The sequence below is a fragment of the Papio anubis genome, chromosome 16, assembly GCF_008728515.1.
Source record: "Papio anubis isolate 15944 chromosome 16, Panubis1.0, whole genome shotgun sequence".
Lineage (NCBI taxonomy): Eukaryota > Metazoa > Chordata > Mammalia > Primates > Cercopithecidae > Papio > Papio anubis.
The window spans coordinates 15843334-15864388 of NC_044991.1; the positions used below are offsets into that span (position 1 = coordinate 15843334).

Consider the following 21055-nt stretch of genomic DNA (forward strand, 5'->3'; position numbering starts at 1 on the left):
ACCAGCATACCCAGCTAATTTTTGTATTTTTAGTAGAGACGGGGTCTCACCGTGTTGGCCTCGATCTCCTGACCTTGTGATCCACCCACCTTGGCCTCCCAAAGTGCAGGGATTACAGGCATGAACCACTGCACCCGGCCTTGCTTACTATTTTTAAAGGTAAAAATAACAGAATGACTTAAACCAAAAATCTTCCAGAATAGGAGATATACAAAATTCAGTCATAACATCCACAGCATAAACAAACACCAAACAGTGGATTCCATTATTGATCTCCAGCTCCCCACACTAAAGAAATGGTGTGAGCTCTTGGCCAGTGAGGTTGGCAGACCTATCCAAGTTCAGGTCTGGTTGGCATCTGTGTCTTTGAGGATATGCTATGCAGACTCTCCTGAGAGTTCCACATTGCTCAGTGTGGAAGACTGGAGTGTTGGAAGATCTGGCTCTTGTTTTCAGACCTTTTAACTGGCACGAGTTCCCTGACAGTCATCATGTAGGCACTTGCTCCAAGTTTGTTTTGGGAGTTAAATCTTTATCAGCCGGTTTCCATGGACAATATTGCTTCTTCAGTGTATCTCTAATGTGCCGTCCCTCTGAGTTCCCTGTTGTTGAGAGTGTTTGTGTGTCTGCGTTGCTAGGTTTATGTTTCTCTCTCCTTCTCAGTCTCTGTCTCTTTTCATGCCCTGGGCAAGCTTGTATTCTCTGTGTGGGGTCCCAGTGGCAGAAGGGGATGACAAGCTGTATCAGTAGCATGGGCACTTAAAATCCAAGTGCAAGAGCCACTTTCAGTTTGGATTTCAACAGCACATTAACCCAATCCTTTAAAACAGTTCCAGTGCTTCCTGCACATCACCAATAAACACCTCCCAAGATGCAGTAATGGAGCATGTAACATTCCTCCTATTCATTTCCCAGCCTTTGTCATAGGCATACTTTTCTTGTATAGTTGTGCCCATATTGCCCATAAGTCTTGAAATCCTACTTCACGTAACATTATTTTAGCAGTATTTCTCTGAGCTCTTACATATTCTAAGAAAGTGCCCTTTATGATGGTCAAATAATATTCCACTACATGAACCATTTAAACATGTTAATACGCTTGTAATTGAACATTTAGCTTGCTCTTAATATAACTAGTACATATAGTGAACACTTACACATACAGCTTTTATCTTTCTTTCCAAATTTAGGATCATTTCCTTGGGATAGATTTCCAGAAACAGGATTATTCAGAACAATAAATGTATGGTCATTTAAAAAAGACTTCGGAAACAGTCTTCTAAATTACTCTTCCAAAGGTGTACCAATTGAACCTCCCACTGGCGATGGATCAGAGTGACCGTTCACTGCCAAGAGGTAGCGTTTCCAGTAGTTCCTTTGAACAATGGAAGAGAGCAAGCCCAGGGAGCTTCAAAGCTGTTTCAGATAAAAGGCATGATTTGAAAAGGCAGATAGTTGGCAGACCTTGTAGCCGGGGGTGTTTAGCTGGGGAATCGTAATGGCAACAAGCCAGGGAACGAATTTTGTGGATTTCACAGGATTTCAGGTGTTCTACTCTCCCAGGTTCAACGTGGTTCCCGGGAACTCCTTGGCCATCGATGCCCAGCTCAATTGCCCCCTCCTCTGCAAAGCCGTCCTTGGCCCCAGAGTGAACTTGAGGAAGGAATTCTTCTTTTGTGTTCCCTTAGACTCTGAATGTGGTAGTACTTACCACACAGTACTACATGTGTACTTGAGTTCTCAGTAGCCCAGGGGCCTACTTCAGGCAGGGACCGAAGTGCACTAATTTCTTTGTCTTTTACAAATTTCACTTTACTGCCTTGCTCATGGTAGAAGTTCCTAGAGATTTGTTGGTAGGATGGATGGACCACATGGGCTCTCTGTCAGCTTGACATGCTTCCTTGACCTTCCCTCACACACGGATTTTCCATCTCCAAGGCAGTGGCTTGAATGACAAAAATGAACCATCTGGGGGGAAAAGACTGGAAATCAGAAAGTTCTAAGCAGATGGATCAGCCAGTACAAAGGACCACAGAATGCTACCAGCCTAGAATGTTTGGGAAATGCAAAAAAGAATGATGCAGTTAAATTATGGTACAAGAGAGGAAATGTGTTGAAGGATGAGGTCAGCAGAGCCCAGATGATTGAGGCCCTCATGAGTTAAAGGAAGAAACATCAATTTTATCCCGACAGTGACAGAAAGCCAGTGTAGAGTTTTAAGTAGAAGAGGGTGTGATTAGATTTACCCTAAAAAAAATACATCCATCTGCTTGCTGTTCAGAAAGTGGGTTATGGAGAGAAGGGGGAAGCTCTGGGGAGACCAGTAAGCAGGGTCTGACCAGTTACCCAGGCAAGAGGTGATGGTGGCCTGGCCCAGGTAGCGGTAGCAGAGATGGAGAGAAGTAGCTGGGTGTAGGTCAGGCTTTGGCACTGGAAATTCTGGGGATGAGGGCAAGAGATGACTCTAGGGAGGTTCTAAGTTATTTGCCTACATGACTAGTTGAATGGTGGTTCCTTGGAAAACACCAGGGAAGGATCAAGAATTTTTTTTCCCCCAGCAGAATGTTGGGAAGGAGCCAAGAACCAATAATTCTTCCTTGTGTGCCAGACCCTCCAGGTCTGGTCGTCTGACTTGGTCTTTCCAGTCTGGTCTGCAGACTTGGGTCTCACGTTTGAATCCCAGCCAATGAAGACTCAGGGGTGTACTTTCCCAGATGCATGTTCTGCTGGTGCACTCTGTCCTTCCTGACCCCATCCTCACTGATACCCTCTTCTGTTGACCTCTTTCCTTTCTCTATAGCTCTGTTCCCATGCCCTGTACCACCCTGGCTCCCAGTGTCTGCTCCACTGTGAAGAATAAAGTCTATAGCATCACCATGCAGGTATGAGCCATAGCTGACCAGGTCTTTAGCTAGAAATAGTGGCTAACACCTATATAGTATTTATTATATACCAGGCACATATCTTCGCTCAATCAGTCAGTGCAACAGTACTATTCAGTTGCTACTGTTATTATCCCCATTGTACAGATGGGGAAATTGAGGCACAGCGTGTTCATATAACTTGCCTGTGGTCCTACAGATGCCAGGTATCAGACTTGGGAGGTGAACCCAAGATATCTGGATCTAGAGCCTATGTGCTAAACTGTTAAGCTCTGCAGAATCATAAGTAACGTGGCATCAGTCTTTCCCCTGGTACATCAGCTAGCCCAACATGCTGAGGGCTCACTAATATTGCAACTGTTGATTCTAGGTCACTGTATTTATTTTGCCTTCTCTAACATTGTTGCATCAGAGAATGAAAAGAAGGCTGAATTCAAGGTATAGAGGTGTCAAGAGAGAATTAGATCATGAATGAACCACCCCTACTGAGGCATTTGTTCATTGAAAATATATTAGTTGAATGCAATCCCATGCCTGGCATGTGTGACAGTAATGGGCAAGATAATGTGTCTCCTGCTTTCATGGAATATATGTTCTCCTTCCCAGTGTTGCATCTTCCACAGCATATGTAAGTACTCCCATCATTTTCTGTCCCTCTACCTCAACCCAGGTTCTGGGAAGTCCTTGTTCATGACTTCTACTCAATTCTGTAATGCGTATTACCCTTCCTGGCTGCACACACTCTGTTCTACTCTCAGCCTTTGTTCTAGGGATTTTTCCTAGTCTCTTCTCTTCTACCCAAAGTCAAGAACATTCGTTATCTCAGCTATCCCTTACCTGTTTCCAGGCATGACCTGCTTCCGGGTTTCTATAATGACAAGCATCTTCTGAAATTGAGCAGAGAAGCAGAGAAAGGGAGCTGGGGCCACTTTCTAAAATTATGAACCTGTGAAAGCCAGGGACTCTGTAACCCAGTGAGCAGGCCATCATAAATGGATGAACAAATTGGGATGAAGGTACCATTAGGATTGGAGAACTGAGGAAAACTAAGATTAGTATGTAAAATGCCTGCTACAAGTTCCTATACAATTGTTAGAAGTGGGTCAAATATTGATTTTGAGCTCCCTGGCAGCCAAAATAAAGAAGAAAAACATAATTAACTTGTATGATATTCATGGCTCATGGTTTGCAAACAAAATAATTTGTCAGTAAAACACTAGATTTACCAGGTTTTTCTTGTACAGAGAACGAAAATAAATGCCTCCCTTGTGTACTCATCAAGAGACCCCTGTCTGTTATAGTTGGAAATATCCCAAACAAAACTTGCTGTTTTAAAATGTGCTTGCTTTGCTAAGTCATTTTGTATTCATGGAAGTAGCACTGGGAATGGCTGTTGCTTCAAGGTCAGACACTACTTTTCTGTTCCTCACTGGCCTCCCATGGCAGGTAGAGCAATCTTCTGTGCACAGTAGGTTCCCCGTCTGTGCTTTTACCTGATTTACTCTTAATTAGGTGTCTGTTGGATCCCAGAGCCCTGTATCTCATACTCCATTGTATCTAAGAAACATCCTATGACTTTAAAAATTGCTGATATATAACTGAGAGGCAAAATAATTAGTGAGGAAAATCGAAACAATTCCTCCTAAATTTATGGGCATTCTTACAGAGATATCTTTTAGGGAGTAAGAATTACCATAAATCCCCAGGGTGAACAATAGCACTAAAAGCAAAGAAGCCAAGAGTCAGCAAAAATCTTTGGCAGTGCACACACTTTGTTTTTTTGGAAGACAAAAGGAACTGCCATCAAGTTGATTTTAATGGGTCAGCTACTTGCCCCCTCCCCTTCAGCCTCTTCCCATGCCCCATCCTGCTACTTGTGGAATTGGAGGTGGGATCTTCCTGGGGGTGTCCAAAGAGTGATAACATCCCTATCGATTACTTCCAACTGCTTGCAAAGAGAACATGATTGGAAAGGAAGTGCTTTCTTTGTCAGGATTACAGCACCAGTGATGCACAAACAAGCCAAACCCAGGTTGATTGTTGGGGGGACTCTTATCTCCCACTGCATGCAGAAGAGCATGCATTCGTGTAATAAACGGGCGTCTCTCCCTCACACCTCCATCACTTCTTCTCTAGGGGAGCAGGGACTTACTTGATTGGTTAGTTTGGGACAAGGAACCAGGCATCCCTGGCATGGCCACTTTCTGTTTTTCTCTTTCTTCCTTCCTGCCTGCAAAAAGCACAACTCTACAACTCAGTGCTGTAGGAGTAGAGTTGTTTTCATGTTTTCAATTTTTTTTCTGGGGCAGGCTCCATGGGGAAGCCAGCAGGCTTTCAGCACTCTGTGTGACCAGGTAGAGAAGTCTGCCCAGTTCTAATGTGCAATACTAGGAAACTCATTGCTGCTCTTCATTTAAGTCTTGTTCTCCAACACCTGTTATCTGTAGGGAAGGGAACCTTTAAAATCTCACCTCCTGAATCCTTTGCTTATTTCTAAGTTGGTCTTGCACCAGGGCGGGAAAGAGGTATCCAGTATTGAGACCTCTAAAACTCCAACACTGAGTATGATCAGGAAGCTGCACAGATATGACTTAAGAAAGCAGGCCGTGGGCTGTGGCTCACAACAGAATAGCCCACAGGAGGACTGAGGGTGGCTAGTGGGTCTTCTCAAAGTGTCACAGGTTATACGAGAGAGGCCACCACAAACTGAGAAGAAGAAAGCAGGTGGTTAGTGTTGGTGGAAGCCCAAGTCTCTAGGTGAAAATTAAGGAGCAAGCAGGACTAGAGACAGGGAGGGAACCTGTAATAGACAAGTATATTTTTGCCTGTTGAGCCTATGTTTTTTCTTCTTCTGGTAACCACACCCAACTTCCTTTGGGAAGCAACTAGTCTTTTAGAGAATATGGAGTTCCTCCTACCTTTCTCCAGGGGAGGGTATCTAGTCAGTGAATTTCAATTCTGGAACGTTTATGGAATTATTGGGAAAGATAAGTTATTTGCCTTGGCACAAGTAGTCTGGGAAGATGCAAGTCTGAGGTCACCAATGACCATCTGGCCACCAAGAGGGAGCACGACTGAGGATGCATCAATATGAAACCAACATGGAGGAAAACAGAGTTAGAAGTGGGTACATCCAGATTTGCCAGGAGCTTTCTACTGGACTTCTTAATTGAGAGATACATTCCCTTTTGCTTAAACCATTTGCTATGGTCTGAATGTTTGCCTTCCCCCATAATTCATTTGTTGAAATTCAAATCCCCAAGAGAATTGTATTAGTCCCTTTCCATACTGCTATAAAGAACTGCCTGAGACTGGGTAATTTAAGGGAAAGAGGTTTAATTGACTCACAGTTCAGCATGGCTGGGGAGACCTCAGGAAACTTACAATCATGGCAGAAGGTGAAAGGGAAACAAGGCACCTTTTTTACAAGGTGGCAGGAAGGAGAAGGGCTGAGTGAAGGAGGAAGAGCTCCTTATAAAACCATCAGACCTTGTGAGAGAATTCACTCACTATCATGAGAACAGCGTGTGGAAAACCACCTCATGATTCAGTTATCTCCATCTGGTTTCTCCCTTGACACGTGGGGATTATGGGGATTATGATGATTACAATTGAAGATGAAATTTGGGTGGGGACACGAAGCCTAACGATATCATTCCACCCCTGACCCCTCTAAAATCTCATGGCCCTTTCACATTTCAAAACCAATCATGCCTTCCCAACAATTCCTCAAATCTTAATTCATTTCAGCATTAAGCCAAAATTCCAAGTCCAAAATCTCGTCTGAGAAAAGGCAAGTACCTTCTGCCCATGAGCCTGTCAAATCAAAAGCAAGTTAATCACTTCCTAGATACAATGCAGGTACAGGCTTTGGGTAAATACATCCGTTCCAAATAGGAGAAATTGACCAAAACAATGGGACTACAAGCCCCATGCAAATCTGAAATCCAGTGGGGCAGTCAAATCTTAAAGCTCTGAAATGATCTCCTTTGACATTATGTCTCACATCCAGGTCACACTGATGCAAGAGGTGGGTTCCCATGGTCTTGGGAAACTCTGCTCCTGTGACTTTGCAGGGTACAGCCCCACTCCTGGCTGCTTTCATGGGCTGGCATTGAGTGCCTGTGGCTTTTCCAGGTGCATGCTGCAAGCTGTCAGTGGATCTACTATTCTGGGGTCTGGAGGACAGTGGCCCTCATCTCACAGCTCTACAAGGCAGGGTCCCAGTGGGGATGCTGTGTGGGGGTTCTGAGCCCACATTTCCCTTCCACACTACCTTAGCAGAGGTTCTCCATGAGGGCTCCACCCCTGCAGCAAACATCTGCCTGAACAACTAGGTGTTTTCATACATCCTCTGAAATCTAGGTGGAAGTTCCCAAACTTCAATTATTGACTTCTTTGCACCCGCAGGACCAACACTATGTGGAAGCTGTCAAGGCTTGGGGCTTGCACCCTCTGAAGCAATGATTTGAGCTGTATGTTTGCCCCTTTCAGCCATGGCTGGGACACAGGGCACCAAGTCCTGAGACTGCACAAAGCAGCAAGGTCTTGAGCCACGGCCAGAAAACAATGTTTTCCCCCTAGGCCTTCAGGCCTGTGATGAGAGGGGCTGCCATAAAGACCTCTGACATGCCCTGGAAACATACTTCCCATTGTTTTGGTGATTAACATTTGGTTCCTCGTTACTTATGCAAATTTCTGAAACTGGCTTGAATTTCTCCTCAGAAAATGTTTTTTTTTTTTCTTTTCTATTGTATTGTCAGTCTGCAAATTTTCCAAACTTTTGTGCTCTGCTTCCCTTTTAGACATAAATTCCAATTCCAAACCATCTCTTTTGGAATGCATAAAACTGAATGCTTTTAAGAGCACCCAATTCACCTCTTGAACACTTTGCTGCTTATAAATTTCTTCTGCCAGATACCCTAAATTATCTGTCTCAAGTTTAAATTTCCAGAGATCTCTAAGGCAGGGTCAAAATGCTGCTAGTCTCTTTGCTAAAGCATAGCAATAATCACATTTATTCCAGTTCCCAAGAAGTTCCTAATCTTTATCTGACACCACCTCAGCCTGGACTTCATTGTCCATTTCACTATCAGCATTTGATCCAAGGAATTCTATAGGTTGCTAGGAAGTTACACACTTTCTCACTGTTCCAACCTCTGCCTGTTACCCAGTTTCCAAGTTGCTTCAACATTTTTGGGTATCTTTATAGCAGCACCTATGGTACTAATTTACTGTATTAGTCTGTTTCCATACTGCTATAAAGAACTGCCTGAGACTGGGTAATTTATAAAGGAAAGAGGTTTAATTGACTCACAGTTCAGCATGGCTGGGGAGGTCTCAGGAAACTTACAATCATGGTGGAAGGTGAAAGGGAAGCAAGGCACCTTCTTTACAAGGTGGCAGGAAAAAGAAGTGCCAAGTGAAGGGAAAAGAGTCTCATAAAACTATCAGATATTGTGAGAACTCACTCACTTTCATGAGAGCAGCATGGGGGAAATTTTCTCCATGATTCAATTACCTCCACCTGGTCTCTCCCTTGACATGTGGAGATTGTGGGGCTTACAATTCAAGATGAGATTTGGGTGGGGACAAAAAGCCTAACCATATCAGTGATGGTATAAAAATGTGAAGCCTTTGGTATGTGATTAGGTCATGAGATTAGAGCCCTCATAAATGGAATTAGTGCTCTTAAGAGAGACACCAGAGAGCTGGCTAGTCTCTTCCACCATGTGGGGACACAGTGAGGAGGCACCATCTATGAGCCAGGAAGAAAGTCCTCACCAGACACCAACTATTCTTCTGCTTTTATCTTGGACTTCCCAGAACTGTAAAAAATAAATTTCTGTGGTCTATAAACCACTTAGTCTATGGTATTTTGGTATAACAGCCTGAATGGATGGATTAAGACACCAGTTTAAATCATTTTTTTCCACTAAAAACTAAAACAGTTAAAATAAATGAAGAAATTAAATGAGAACTATGCTTGTTTGGAAGGAGATAGAATCCATACATTTATTCTTAATTGCCCCATTATTCACTGAGCAGTTGCCATAAGCCAGGTTCTGTGCTGGGCCCTGGCAGTACAGAGATGAATAAAGCACAATTCTTGCCCTTAGAAGCTCACAGACTAGCTAGAGAGACAGACAGATGAGCAGGGGACCATAGAGTGATATGGTATGTGAGATAGGAGAGGCACGTGGGTCAGCGGGCATGGTGACTCAGGAGAGGCAACCCATTCCTGGGAGGGATCAATGAATTGAGACTTACAAATGAGCAGGATTTAGGAAAGCTGAGAAAAATAAAGTGTCGTCTATGATGATACAGAGAAAGGAGAGGTCAGGGTAAGGTATGTAATAATGATGAAGATGAGGATAATAAGTGTTATATCTAGTTAACATTTATCGAGTGCTTATCATACACTCTTCCCTGGTCCAAGTTCTTTGTATATACAATGTCATTTGATCCTCATGGTGATTCCATGAGGTAGGTACCTATTTTACTGGTAAGAAGGGGTTAGGGAAGTTGACAGAAACCACATAGCAGGCCAGGGCTGCTGGGATATAAGACAAAAACATGTGGAGTGTTGATAGATGAAACTCTTGAGAATTTGTTTTGGGTTTGGATTGTGAGAGGTTTTAAATATAACAGAAAGAGCTCAATTAGAGGACAGAAAGTACACTGTTATTGCTGAGTGCCTACTATATTCCAGTTACATATCTGATCTCATCAAATTTTTACAACTCCCCTATTTGATAAGCATTATTAGCCACATTCTTACTAAAAAAACTCAGACATATTTTTATTTTCCTAAATCACTCCACTAGTAAGTGGCAAAAAGTAAAAAAGGCTGGCCCCTGAACACATTTTTTAACTGCTATATTATTGTCCATTTCCTCTTTCTGGTAAATATTTTTAATCCTTTTTCCCCCTTCTGATCAACTGATGAAAGCTATCATTTCTCTCTGCAGAAGCATACATGGAACTATATACAAACAAACTTTTGCTTGTAATTTATTTTATTGCATGGGAATTTCATTTTTTTTCATATGGACAGACCATACAAACAAGTCTTACAAAAAATTATTTGTCTCATTTCCTGCCCCCCTCCACAAAATATTACTGCTTTTTTCCTTGAAAAAGCAATAAATCCAAATTTTGCAAATGAATGAAAAATGTAAATTGAAATTCTGCTGAAATGTAACATTTCAGTGAGGAGCCTGCTGTTGTTTGACTTAAAAAAAGAAATAGAAATGTTGGAGCTGTCTTTGCATGACAGCATCATTTTAGCAATCTAATCATTTCAACATTGTTTTTTTGGCAACAAGTCCCTAAACTGTGACTCAGAAAGGTAAGTAACAAATACCGTTATTGTTCCCAGAACTCACTTTGCCACACAAGGTCAGATGTGTGTCAAGGAGGCCCAGAATCCTCTAAGACTCTTTGAGTTTAATTTATTTTGTATAATCCCCTTTGTCCTAGAGTTAATGAGGTTGGCTCTGCATTCTTGATGCCATCTGTGTCAGCAAGTCGAGGATTATGAATCCAGTTCAATCGTAAGGCTGTCTACACACTAGTAAACCTCAGAAGAACTCTGCTACATTTCCTGGTATCTACAGATTTCTGCTTATGGAGAAACAGACAAGGTTTTGTCACTATGTACAACAGTCTACAAAAACATTTTTTCTTGACTGGGAAATAGGAAAATTTTCCACCTCCTAGTTCTTCCAGAAGAGTGAAAATGGCTGAAATGCTAGGAACTTTTTGGCAGTGTCCGTAACGGTGAATGCTGGGCATAAATTCAAACCGCTACTTTATCCAACTTGCCAAAAATGTCCACCAAGAATTTCTCCCTGTCAGATTATTCTGAGAAAGAGCATTTTTAATCTGCAAAGTAATAATAACAATAATGATAATAATGACTGTCTGTCAGAAGTTCCATTAAGTGCTTTGAGACTTATCCTCTAGAATCTGGTAAGACTCCCCAGATAAGGGCTTCTGAGTTCTCTTCCTGTTTCTTGGTAAGTACTAAAAACGTGGTTCAAGGAGAGGATAACAGGAAGTTCTCTGAGTTTGATTGGCTGGATCTGACACTCGAGCACACCAATATAGACAGCAACCAAGGGGCAATGTCATCTGATGCTTTTTTCTTCACTGCATCCTTTATCTTACAATTTAGTGCTTCAGCAACAGCCATTAATTTGGCTCATGATTTTATGCATTGGTGGTTTGGGCTGGGCTCAGCTGGTGGTTCTTCTGGTCTGAGCTGGGCTCAGTTGATCTCCACTGGGCTCATGCATGCATCTGCAGTCCTGCTGGTGGATTGGCAAGGGCATGCAGGTTTGTGGTAGCTAGCCTGGTCTTGATTGTTGACGTGTCTGAGCTCACTCTCCATGTTGGTTTCTTATCCTCCAGGTGGTTAGCCTGGGCTTGTTCACATGGTGACTGGCTTCCGTGAATAGCCAGAGAGCAAGCCTGTGAGAAGAAGACCAAGCACTTTTCAAGTATTTGTTTTTGTTCCTTTGCTCCTGTCCTACTAGTCAAAGCAAGGTACTAGTCAGCCCATATTCAAGGCATGGACCCAAGCTCTAGTCAGCCCACATTCAAGGCATGGACCCAAGCTCCAATTATTGGTGAGAAACGCTATCTTGTGAGGCTGTGGGTATGGGAAGGAGATGAATCTGTGGCTATTTTTCTAATCTACCATATTTGCAAAACACAAAAGCCTTTGAAGAGTTAAGGGGCCAATATATTATACCTTTCTCCCACTTTTGGGTTTAGAGCCAGTTGAGAGAAGTACATAGGGGTCAAATGGGGCAGATCAAATACCAGCTTAATTACTGGTGAAGTTAGAATGGGAACCCATTTTGTATCTGTAGTCTGAACAGACTTTCTATAATCCTCTCTCTCCTAGAATGAAAGTAGCCATCTGGAATTTAAGCTGTCCCCCTGCAGGAGCTTAAAAATGTGTGTGTGTTTTGAGTAGGTGGATGCCAGAGAGAGAGAGAAAAAAACACAAGGAAGAGGGCCAGGTAGAGATTCTTTTCCTCTGCTCTGTAGGGAAAAATTATATCACTGAATGCTAGATACTTCCTTTTCCATCATGGGAATAAAGAAAAAAGTGGAAAGAGAGGGAAAATGTTACTATTTATAAGCCTAGGTGGGAATGCTATGAGAGGGAGAAAAATGGTCCCCCTTATCCCAGATGTGTTCCCAAGCAATGAAGGTATTTATGTTTGTGTGTGCCCTGAGTGTCATTTTTTCCCTCTAGGTAATGGCAATGAAACCATTTATCACTGTGAACATGTGGATGGTAACAGAAGATTCCAAATGGGATTTGCAAAATAGGACTTCTTCATTGACAGTGTAAGTGAAAATAGATTAAAAAAAAACACAGGAATTAGCTTCATTGAAATACATCAGTAGTTACATACTGTTGCAAGATGAAGGGAAATGGCTGCCAATTCCATGACCTATTTCAAAATACTGGAGAAAATTTGATGTTTTGGGAGTGAATGCTGTGTAACAGAGGTGATGCTTCTATTTTTTTTTTTTTTCTAGTGTTCCAAGACCCAAAGTAGCTTGACCATGCCCTAAAATGAAGTTGTTTATGTGGTTTTTATTTTTCCTTGGCAATTCCATGAGCACTTGTTGGGGGTTGAATTTTCATGGTCACAACAGTCCTCAAAACTAAGGTTTGGGCCGGGGTGCCGTGGCTCACATCTGTAATCCCAGCACTTTGGGAGGCTGAAGCAGGCAGATCACCTGAGGTCAAGAGCTTGAGAGCAGCCTGGCCAACATGGTGAAACCCTAAAAATACAAAAATTGGCTGGGTGTGGTGGCAGGTGCCTGTAATTCCAGCTACTTGGGGAGCTGAGGTGAGAGAATCACTTGAGCTCGGGAGGTAGAGGTTGCAGTGAGCCGAGATCATGCCATTGCACTCCAGCCTGGGCAACAGAGTGGGACTCTGCCTCAACAAACAAACAAACAACAAAACAAAACAAAAACAACTCAGGTTTGTAAAGATGTTAATTTGCTTTATTTCTATATAAAAGAGTGTCTTAGCTCTCATGCCTCCAATTCCATAAGGGCAAAAAACTTAATCTTGTAAAACCAAGTAGGCTCAGCCAAGTCTAGTTTAATACTTAGTCTCTTTGAGACAAAAACACAATTCACTCAAGATGCTTAGCTTCTCCTTTTTCCTTTTTTCTCCTCCAGGGATGGGAATCAGATGGGCATAGGGCATCTGGTCCATGATCATCCTTTGTTCGTGCTGGTCTCTGATGAAATATCTGAAGAAGGTAGGTCCCTTTCATCATGTGTTGACATTTGCTTCTGGGGTGTCTGTAGTCCTATGTGGTCTCCCACTGACAGGCCATGCTTTCTGTTTCTTCCTCATCCTGACTCAGGCCCCTTTGGGCCAGTTACAATCTCTCATCCCTTCTGCTCTCCCCTCAATGGCTTTGCAACTCTTAGTGTCTTTTCTCCCCATTTCCCCACTGGGGTGCATGGGACACCACTCTATGAGGCCTCTCTCAGGCCCATCTACCAAGATTCCTTCCTCTGCCATTAACTCTACCACTCTTGTGCCTTGCTGGGAACAACCTCTCTGCAAGGCTTGCAGACTCCCCAAGGGATCCTGGAGGGGAAGATACAGATATTTTATGCTCTGAGATCTACCCAAGCCATTTAGTGTTTCTGTGAATCCTCTCTCCTTTCCAGATTTAACTGGAAAGGGCAAGAGTGTGAATGTGGTGCTTTCCTCTGGAACTTACTTCACTAACCAACTCTCTTACTTCCCTCTTCCAAATGTATGGTAACCTGTCTCCTTTTCTTAGCCCATGTAATACATGTTACCTGTCCTCTTAGGCTTCTTTATCATTTATTTAATGCCTATGCCTTCTTTTGTTCAAAGATCAGCTCTCTTGATTATTCTCTCAAGGCTTTTAAGACTGCTGTCACTGTTGTGCCTGTAAAACTGGCATTCTAAAACCCAGTTGAGTTGTGTTTTAGGCTGTACCATCATTTTCCACTGAGGGTAGGACAAAGACAAAGTTTTTACTGCTGGTTGACATGGTGCAGGGGGTGAAGGGCAGGATTGGGAAGTACAGGGGAAGAGCATTTTAGTTAATGTCACAGAGTTTAATTCTCCCATAGAACCTTCTACATCTTCCAGATAAGCCTTCTGTGGTGGGTCAAATACAAGTTTTAGTATTATTGCAGTTTTTTCAAGTTAAGAATCATTCCCACCAAACATCCAGCTAGAGGCAGTAGTAGGTTGATGTAGTTACTTCTGGGGCAGGAGAGGGGGCTGGTTGTGCTGTGGTCTGGGAAGTAGATCACCATAGGAGATACAGGAGCTGATGCCAGCACCGGAAAATGGGATTGGTGCCTCCAGCATTGAGTTGAAGAGAACAGACAACTGTTCATAGCTCCGCAGCAGCCTAGGGCAACCACATTAGCTTCATCAGCCATTCCATGTCACCTATAGCACCAAGATATCATCCATTTGTTCACCAGTAAATTTCTCTCCCAATAATGGAACACAGGAACCCACTCCTCCAAGATCCAGGAGAGTAGTGGGCAAGATGCTATAGCTTTGAGGTGTAGTGCTGTGCTCTCAGGTAGGTGAAAAAAGATTTGCATGTTGGTTTCCCCTTTCCCAGCTGTGTGGCCTTGGGAAAGCTACTTAATCTTTCTAGGCCTCAGTCTTTTAAAAATCTGAAACATGTGAAGAACGACAGAATATCTAGTGTGTGTGTTTGTGTGTGTGTGTTAAAAGAATTAAGTGAACTGTGATATGTATAGTCCTTGGCAGAAGGCCTGGTACTTAATAAGCACTCAATGAAGGAAAGCCATTATTCTTGCTGTGTTGTTTTTTAATTGTTATTGTTGTTGCCATTGTTATTCAGGAGAGCACTGTAGACTTTGCTTTGAGCATTCTTTTTCCAATGACGCATACTGTCCAATGTTAGATTAAGAATGGACAAAGGTCAGGTGACAATTCAGTTAGGTTGGCTCTAAGTTTTCTGTGGCAAGATCACAGTCATTCAGAAGAACAGCCACGTTGGAGCTCTGCCATGTTTGGTGATGAAAGTATGGGAAAGGTGAGCTTTGCTGACATTTTCAAGGTCAAACTAGGACTGATGTAGACTGGCCATGTTAAAGTCATAATTGCAGGTAGGTTTTTTTCTTTCCTATCACTTTGAGATTATATTCTAAATACCATAAAATGATGACCATGATTATAGCACTTAAGAGGAAAACAGTACCTTAACAATATAATTTGACATAAAAATGTTTTCCCAGATAGGCAATTTACAATGTAGCATGAGGGAAATTTATGAAATAAAAATTTATGTCTTGTTTTTAGAGAACTTGGAACCATCCATGTAATAACCCCAGGGCTCCATAGGTTACATATTAAGAATTTCTTTTGCTGGTTTCTCTGAGCACCAACATTCTGTGCCATCATTTGTCCCATAGGGTATCCAGCCCAGTGCTATAGACATACATAGTAGATGTATAATAAATGTATAATAGGTGTATAGTATATGCCCACTAAACTGAATTGAAAAGTCTTCAGGACTCAAAATTATCCAATTGTAATGGGTAATGAGAAGCAATGAAACAGATGCATCCAGGGTTTCCCTCTCCAATTAGATTACATGGTAACTGTCTTGGACATGCCAGACTGAAGGTTTATTACTGAATTATCAGTCTGTGCTGAGATCTGCCAGAGGTAAGATGCGAGAGCTCAGGAAATAAAGCCAAAGATGGGAAACTGGGAAGATGGCCAGTTGGTGCATCAAGGTAGAGGGGTGAGACTGGAGCCAGGGCCTTAGAGAAAGCGCGAGAAAGGCAGGGGCAAGTGGGGCAGCACTGAGGGACATAGAGCTGATCGGGCTGGATCTGAGAAATGTATTACTTGCCCTCCGAATGAGGGCAACTGGGAGAAACAGTTGTGATGGGGAGGAAAGTAGAGTCCCTTCTTCTTATTTCTCGATGAGCAGAGCATTTTGACAATCTAGTGATAATAAAATACCTCCATGGGGGAGATGCTGGCTTCCCCAACTAGAAAGACATTCTCTACTGACCAAGAGCAGCTACTCAGGATATCCCTGGGCTGAGTTTTGTGCAAAGGCTCATGAGAAGGGCTGGGGCTGGCCCACAGTTGGCTGCTGACGTTGGTTGAATGGAGGCAGAGGGTCCATCTGTATGATCTGCTGTCCTGTGCACTTAGGGCCCAGGAACTGGCAGGCAAGGTCAGAAGAACATGTGTTGCTAAGAAAATCCACCCAGCATGCACTTTTTATTACACCCAAATATAGGTCATGTTGGGAGGATGCTTGGGGAAGCAAAAGGTCATTGTGTGGCTGAAATCCATAGGCAGGAGGTGTCAGCCTTGGGTGCCTCCTCACCCTGTCTGGCAGCAGCCCCTACAAAGCAAGACATGAGTCCTTCCCATTAGCCTCCCCTTCTCCCACCAGTCTCATTACCCTCTGCTCATCCCCTGGATTCTGAATCAAGTTCAGGCTCCCTGCACAGCAGGGTTGCCAGCTGGTTTGACTTTATTCTGTGATTCACTGTTTAGCAGAGGGAGTTTCTCTGATAAGCCTGTTGAGGCTGGAAACTTAACCCTCCAAAATCTCCTTTATAAAAAGCAAATGCACGAGGGAGTTCCCCCTGGTCTTGCCTGGCAGATGCAAAATGTTCCCAGCAGCCAGATCAGATGTCCTTGTGTGCAACAGTGCCATAAGTGACCCCAGCTCCTCAAACACAGCTCCAGGGCTGTGGGTATTAGGAGACAGTCTGCAAATTCAACCTCAAAGAGTTTCCACTGGTGTTGGCTAACATGGGCCCATCTCTGTGGCTGCTTAGGAGCCAGATGGGGCCATTTGGAAAGGTGTGGCCAGCTGTGTGATATCAGCCAACTTACCTGCCCTCTCTGACCCTGGATTTGTCATCTGTGAAATGGAGACTCTACTACACACGATCAGTAGTGCTGGGATTCCAAATGGGATGCAGGTTAAGCATTCGAAGGCATCCTTGCTCATGGCAGTACCTAATGCATGCTTTGCTATTGTTTTCCTTTATTTTTAAATTGTCACCCACCTGCCTGTCTCCTGTCATGAACTCCTTAGCTATGTTTAATGGAGAGAGAGAGTTGGCCAAGATCCCCAGCCCCTGAAAAGTTCCTTAAGATCCATGGTCACCCCAATAGGAAAGAGAGTAGTTGAGGCAGTGGCTGCCCTTGATTTCTCACTGGGTGTTTGTTGGCCTCAGGTTTCTGTGAGATTTCCTACTGGGGTGAGCTGGACTGGGCCAGTAGTGAATGTTGAGACTGCAAGAGCTACTTTTGTCTGGGCTAGAGGGGAAGGCAACTATTCTGGCGGCTTGACTTTGCCCCTTTCCTCTGGACTCCTAAGTCTTTCTAGTTTTTCCTTCAAGGATGGGAGTTTCTGGGATGGTGATGGTGGTAATTCTACTTTTTGGCACCTTCAGCTGCTTTGGGAGAGCACTTCCAAGATGCAAAACAATCCTCAAAGCAGGAATTCCAAGGAGCACCTTCCAGCAAGAAAAGAGCTCTAACCTGTTTGAGTTTCCTCTTAGGAGCTCCACTCCCCGGTCCCTGAGGCCAATCCTGTCACCTCCATGTCTCCTATGAGTAATGCCCTGCACAGGTCGCCAGGCAGATGTCCCCCACCCTGGCTGCACTTTGGAACCACTTAGGGAGCCTTAAGAAGACACTACATGAGACTCACCCTAGACCATCCAGTTGGAGTCTCTGGGAGTGGGCTAGGAGAACCGTATTTTAAAAATCTTTGCCTGGGTGCGGTGGCTCACACCTGTAATCCCAGCACTTTGTGAGGCCAAGGTGGGTGGATCACGAGGTCAAGAGTTTGAGACCAGCTTGACCAACATGGTGAAACCCCATCTCTATTAAAAATGTAAAATTTAGCTGGGTGTGATGGTGCATGCTTGTAGTCCCAGCTTCTCAGGAGGCTGAGGTAGGAGAATTGCTTGAATCTGGGAGGCGGAGGTTGCAGTGAGCAGAGATCGTGCCACTGCACTCCAGCCTGGGTGACAGAGCAAGACTCCGTCTCGGGGCAGGGTGGTGTGTGGGGGGTGTCGTGGGGAAATCTTTCCAGATGATTCCAATCTGCAGCCATGGTCAAGCACTTCAGGGCTGGAGGATGTAAAGACTTTCTCTGAGTCAGTTCTGCCTGACTACAACTCATTCCCGCTTGGGTCTGAAGGAGGTCTGGCTTTGCCTGCCTGTCTGGCACATGCTTTGCACCTGGCCTGTCTGAATTGCACGTGTTTTCAGGAGACCCCTCAGGGGCCTGGAGGTGGTTGAGTCCATGGGTATAGACAAAGAGGCACTAAAGCTAGCCTTCACTGATTACAGTTTCAAACATCTTCGCATCATTTGCACGCTTGCCTATTGTCGAAGGGTTCTATATAAAATGGCCACATCCCTCAATATTTCCACTTCCACTGCTTGATTCTTGTTTCATTTGTTTTCCTCCTGGGCACTTACTGCCGCCTGAACATTCTGTCTTCTCCCCCTGTCTCTGAAATAAACATTAAAAAATGTTTTTATTGTCTTCCTTCATTAGACTATAAGCTCCATGAGGTCAAAAATTTTATTTTTTGTTCATGCTGTATCTTGAGGATCTAGATATATCATACAGTAGATCCTTCATAAATATCAGAAAATCCCACAATTTTTTGAGCGAACAAATGAAGATTTGCTCTTCATAGTCTGGCCTGGTTGCTGTAAAGGAAAGATATAGGAAGTTGATAGCCAAATATGGATCAAAACATTAACATAATTAAAAGGCTAGATGAGTATCTTATAATCTCTGAACACCCCAATCATGAATGTGGTGGGGGTCTTCATGCCCCAGCCCTTTTCTCAGTGCATCCAGAGACAAGCACGAGGGTCTTTTTAAATTTTAAAGTTGACGATTATAGGCAAATAGATCCTGTAAGGGAAGAACCCTCATGGTTCCTTTCCTCTGTGTAAAGCTAGCAGAGTCATTTGCCCAAGGTCACGTGGTTAGTTAGCTATAAAACTAGGATTCAAAGTGTGTGCCCAGGATGAGGCTCAGCTCATAACCTGCATTGCACCAAGTACCATAAAGCTTGGTCACCCACCTGGGTATTACCAAAAGGCTCTCTCTCTACATGTTTTTTTGCTCCCCTAAATTTCTCTTTTTGTCTCGGTCCTGAAATCTGTACCTCAATGCACAAGATGTTGGGAATCTCAACCAATGGCAGACCTCTTATAGGGGCAGTGTGACTTGCAGGATTAGGCCCCCTATAAAAACTGAAGCACCAGGGAGCAGGGGAAGCATGAATTTCCTTTAGGTAGCTCACATGTTAGAAAGAAGAGTAGAAGAGTCTATCTACCTTTACCATCTCTCTCTCTCTCTCATCTCTATATAATCTATTTATCTTTCTTTTTTTTTTTTTTTTTGAGACGGAGTCTCGCTCTGTCACCCAGGCTGGAGTGCAGTGGCCGGATCTCAGCTCACTGCAAGCTCCACCTCCCGGGTTCACGCCATTCTCCTGCCTCAGCCTCCCGAGTAGCTGGGACTACAGGCGCCCACCACCTCGCCCCGCTAGTTTTTTTTTTTTTAATTTTTAGTAGAGAGGGGGTTTCACCGTGTTAGCCAGGATGGTCTCGATCTCCTGACCTCGTGATCCACCCGTCTCGGCCTCCCAAAGTGCTGGGATTACAGGCTTGAGCCACCACGCCCGGCATCTATTTATCTTTCTATCCATCTCTATCATCTACACACACACACACACACACACATACACACACACTCTTACATTTTAATGCACCATCAGATAAAACACTTTCTTCTTCCCTAGGAAAGACAAACAAGGGGAGGAGAGAGGTCAGGAAGTTTTTTCTACTTGAAGGAAACATCGGGCATGGGAAAGAAGCACCTTATGTACCCCCAATCACCTGCACTATTTCTAAAACCCAAAATGCCTCTGAAAGTCAAATGCAAGGCTGAGAGGTGAAACATTTGATTAAGGACCCACAGCTAGCAAGGGATTTTCACCAGGGATGTCTTGCCGAAAGTCTGCATTTTCTCTGACTGCCAAGCTGCCTCTCGGATGATCTATTTGATGCATACATACTAAGATGTCAGTCAAGGTCTGGGTTAAGAAAGAAGGTGATCTTCGTGGATGGGCTTCCGCTGGATGGATCTCAGCCTTCTTAAGCTTCTTGGTCAAGATCTGCATAGAAATGCAGAAACCACTTTGATGGGGGTTGGTGGGCGTGGCTAGTAAAACTGTGGAATCCCTATTAACCTCAATAGGGAAGCCGCTAGGTTCCAGAAGAGACCCAGAGTCATCATATGAGACATGGGGTTTCTTTTCTTTTCTTTTCTTTTTCTTTTTTTTTTTTTTGAGATGGAGTCTCACTCTGTCACCCAGGCTGGAGTGCAGTGGCGCATCTTGGCTCATTGCAAGCTCACCTCCTGGGTTCACACCATTCTCCTGCCTCAGCCTCCCGAGTAGCTGAGATTACAGGCATGTGCCACCATGCCTGGCTATTTTTTTTTTCTTTTTTGTATTTTTAGCAGAGATGGGGTTTCACCATATTGGTCAGGCTGGCCTCGAACTCCTGACCTCGTGATCCGCTTGCCTTGGCCTCCCAAAGTGCTGGGATTACAGACATGAGCCACCCTGCCTGGCCAAGACTTGGAGTTTCATCAGGGGATTACACACAGGGGATAGTCCAACGGCAGCGGGCTGGACAGGACAGGCTGGACAGGAGAATCGCCTTACATATAGAAACAGTCCAGTGGCGGTGGGCTGGACAAGATAACTGCACTGCCCGGTGGTGGCGGGCTGGGCAGGAAAACTGCAGCCACTTGCAAACAGCATGCAGTTGATATAGCATTTTCACTTAATAGCCTCCCCTTAACGACCTCCACCTGGCAACCTTCATTTAACCCAAAACTCAGGATGTCAATTCCCTGTACGGCCTGTGATCCAAAGGACAGGCTGGGAGCCAGATGCTCCTCATAGACCAGGAATGAATCTCTGGGTTGGCTATGCCTGGATTCCCTAGCTTGGAACATACATTCAGGTGTGTCCTGCCGTACAGGGTCATCCTAAGGGTGTGCTTGTTATTACCCTCA

General features: G+C 44.0%; 1 protein-coding gene across 11 annotated transcripts in view; it reads left to right on the plus strand.

Moving 5' to 3' along the window:
* LOC110740568 overlaps window positions 1–21055 on the plus strand; it is a 107735-nt gene that overhangs the window by 18648 nt on the left and 68032 nt on the right. For 4 of the 11 annotated variants that reach the window (XR_004178903.1, XR_004178905.1, XR_002515374.2 and 1 more), the window contains 4 exons: window positions 2801–2882; window positions 11298–11515; window positions 12154–12248; window positions 13101–13183. Coding sequence is in view for 5 of the 11 variants with exons in the window: in XM_021921473.2 (XP_021777165.1) it covers window positions 2811–2882; window positions 11423–11515; window positions 12154–12248; window positions 13101–13455 (615 nt within the window). In the remaining 6 variants the exon portion in view is untranslated. Of the gene's footprint in view, window positions 1–72; window positions 1357–2800; window positions 2883–11297; window positions 11516–11796; window positions 12124–12153; window positions 12249–13100; window positions 17779–21055 lie in introns of those variants that run through there. The other 7 variants (XM_031656359.1, XM_031656361.1, XM_031656360.1 and 4 more) reach the window with 5 other exon arrangements.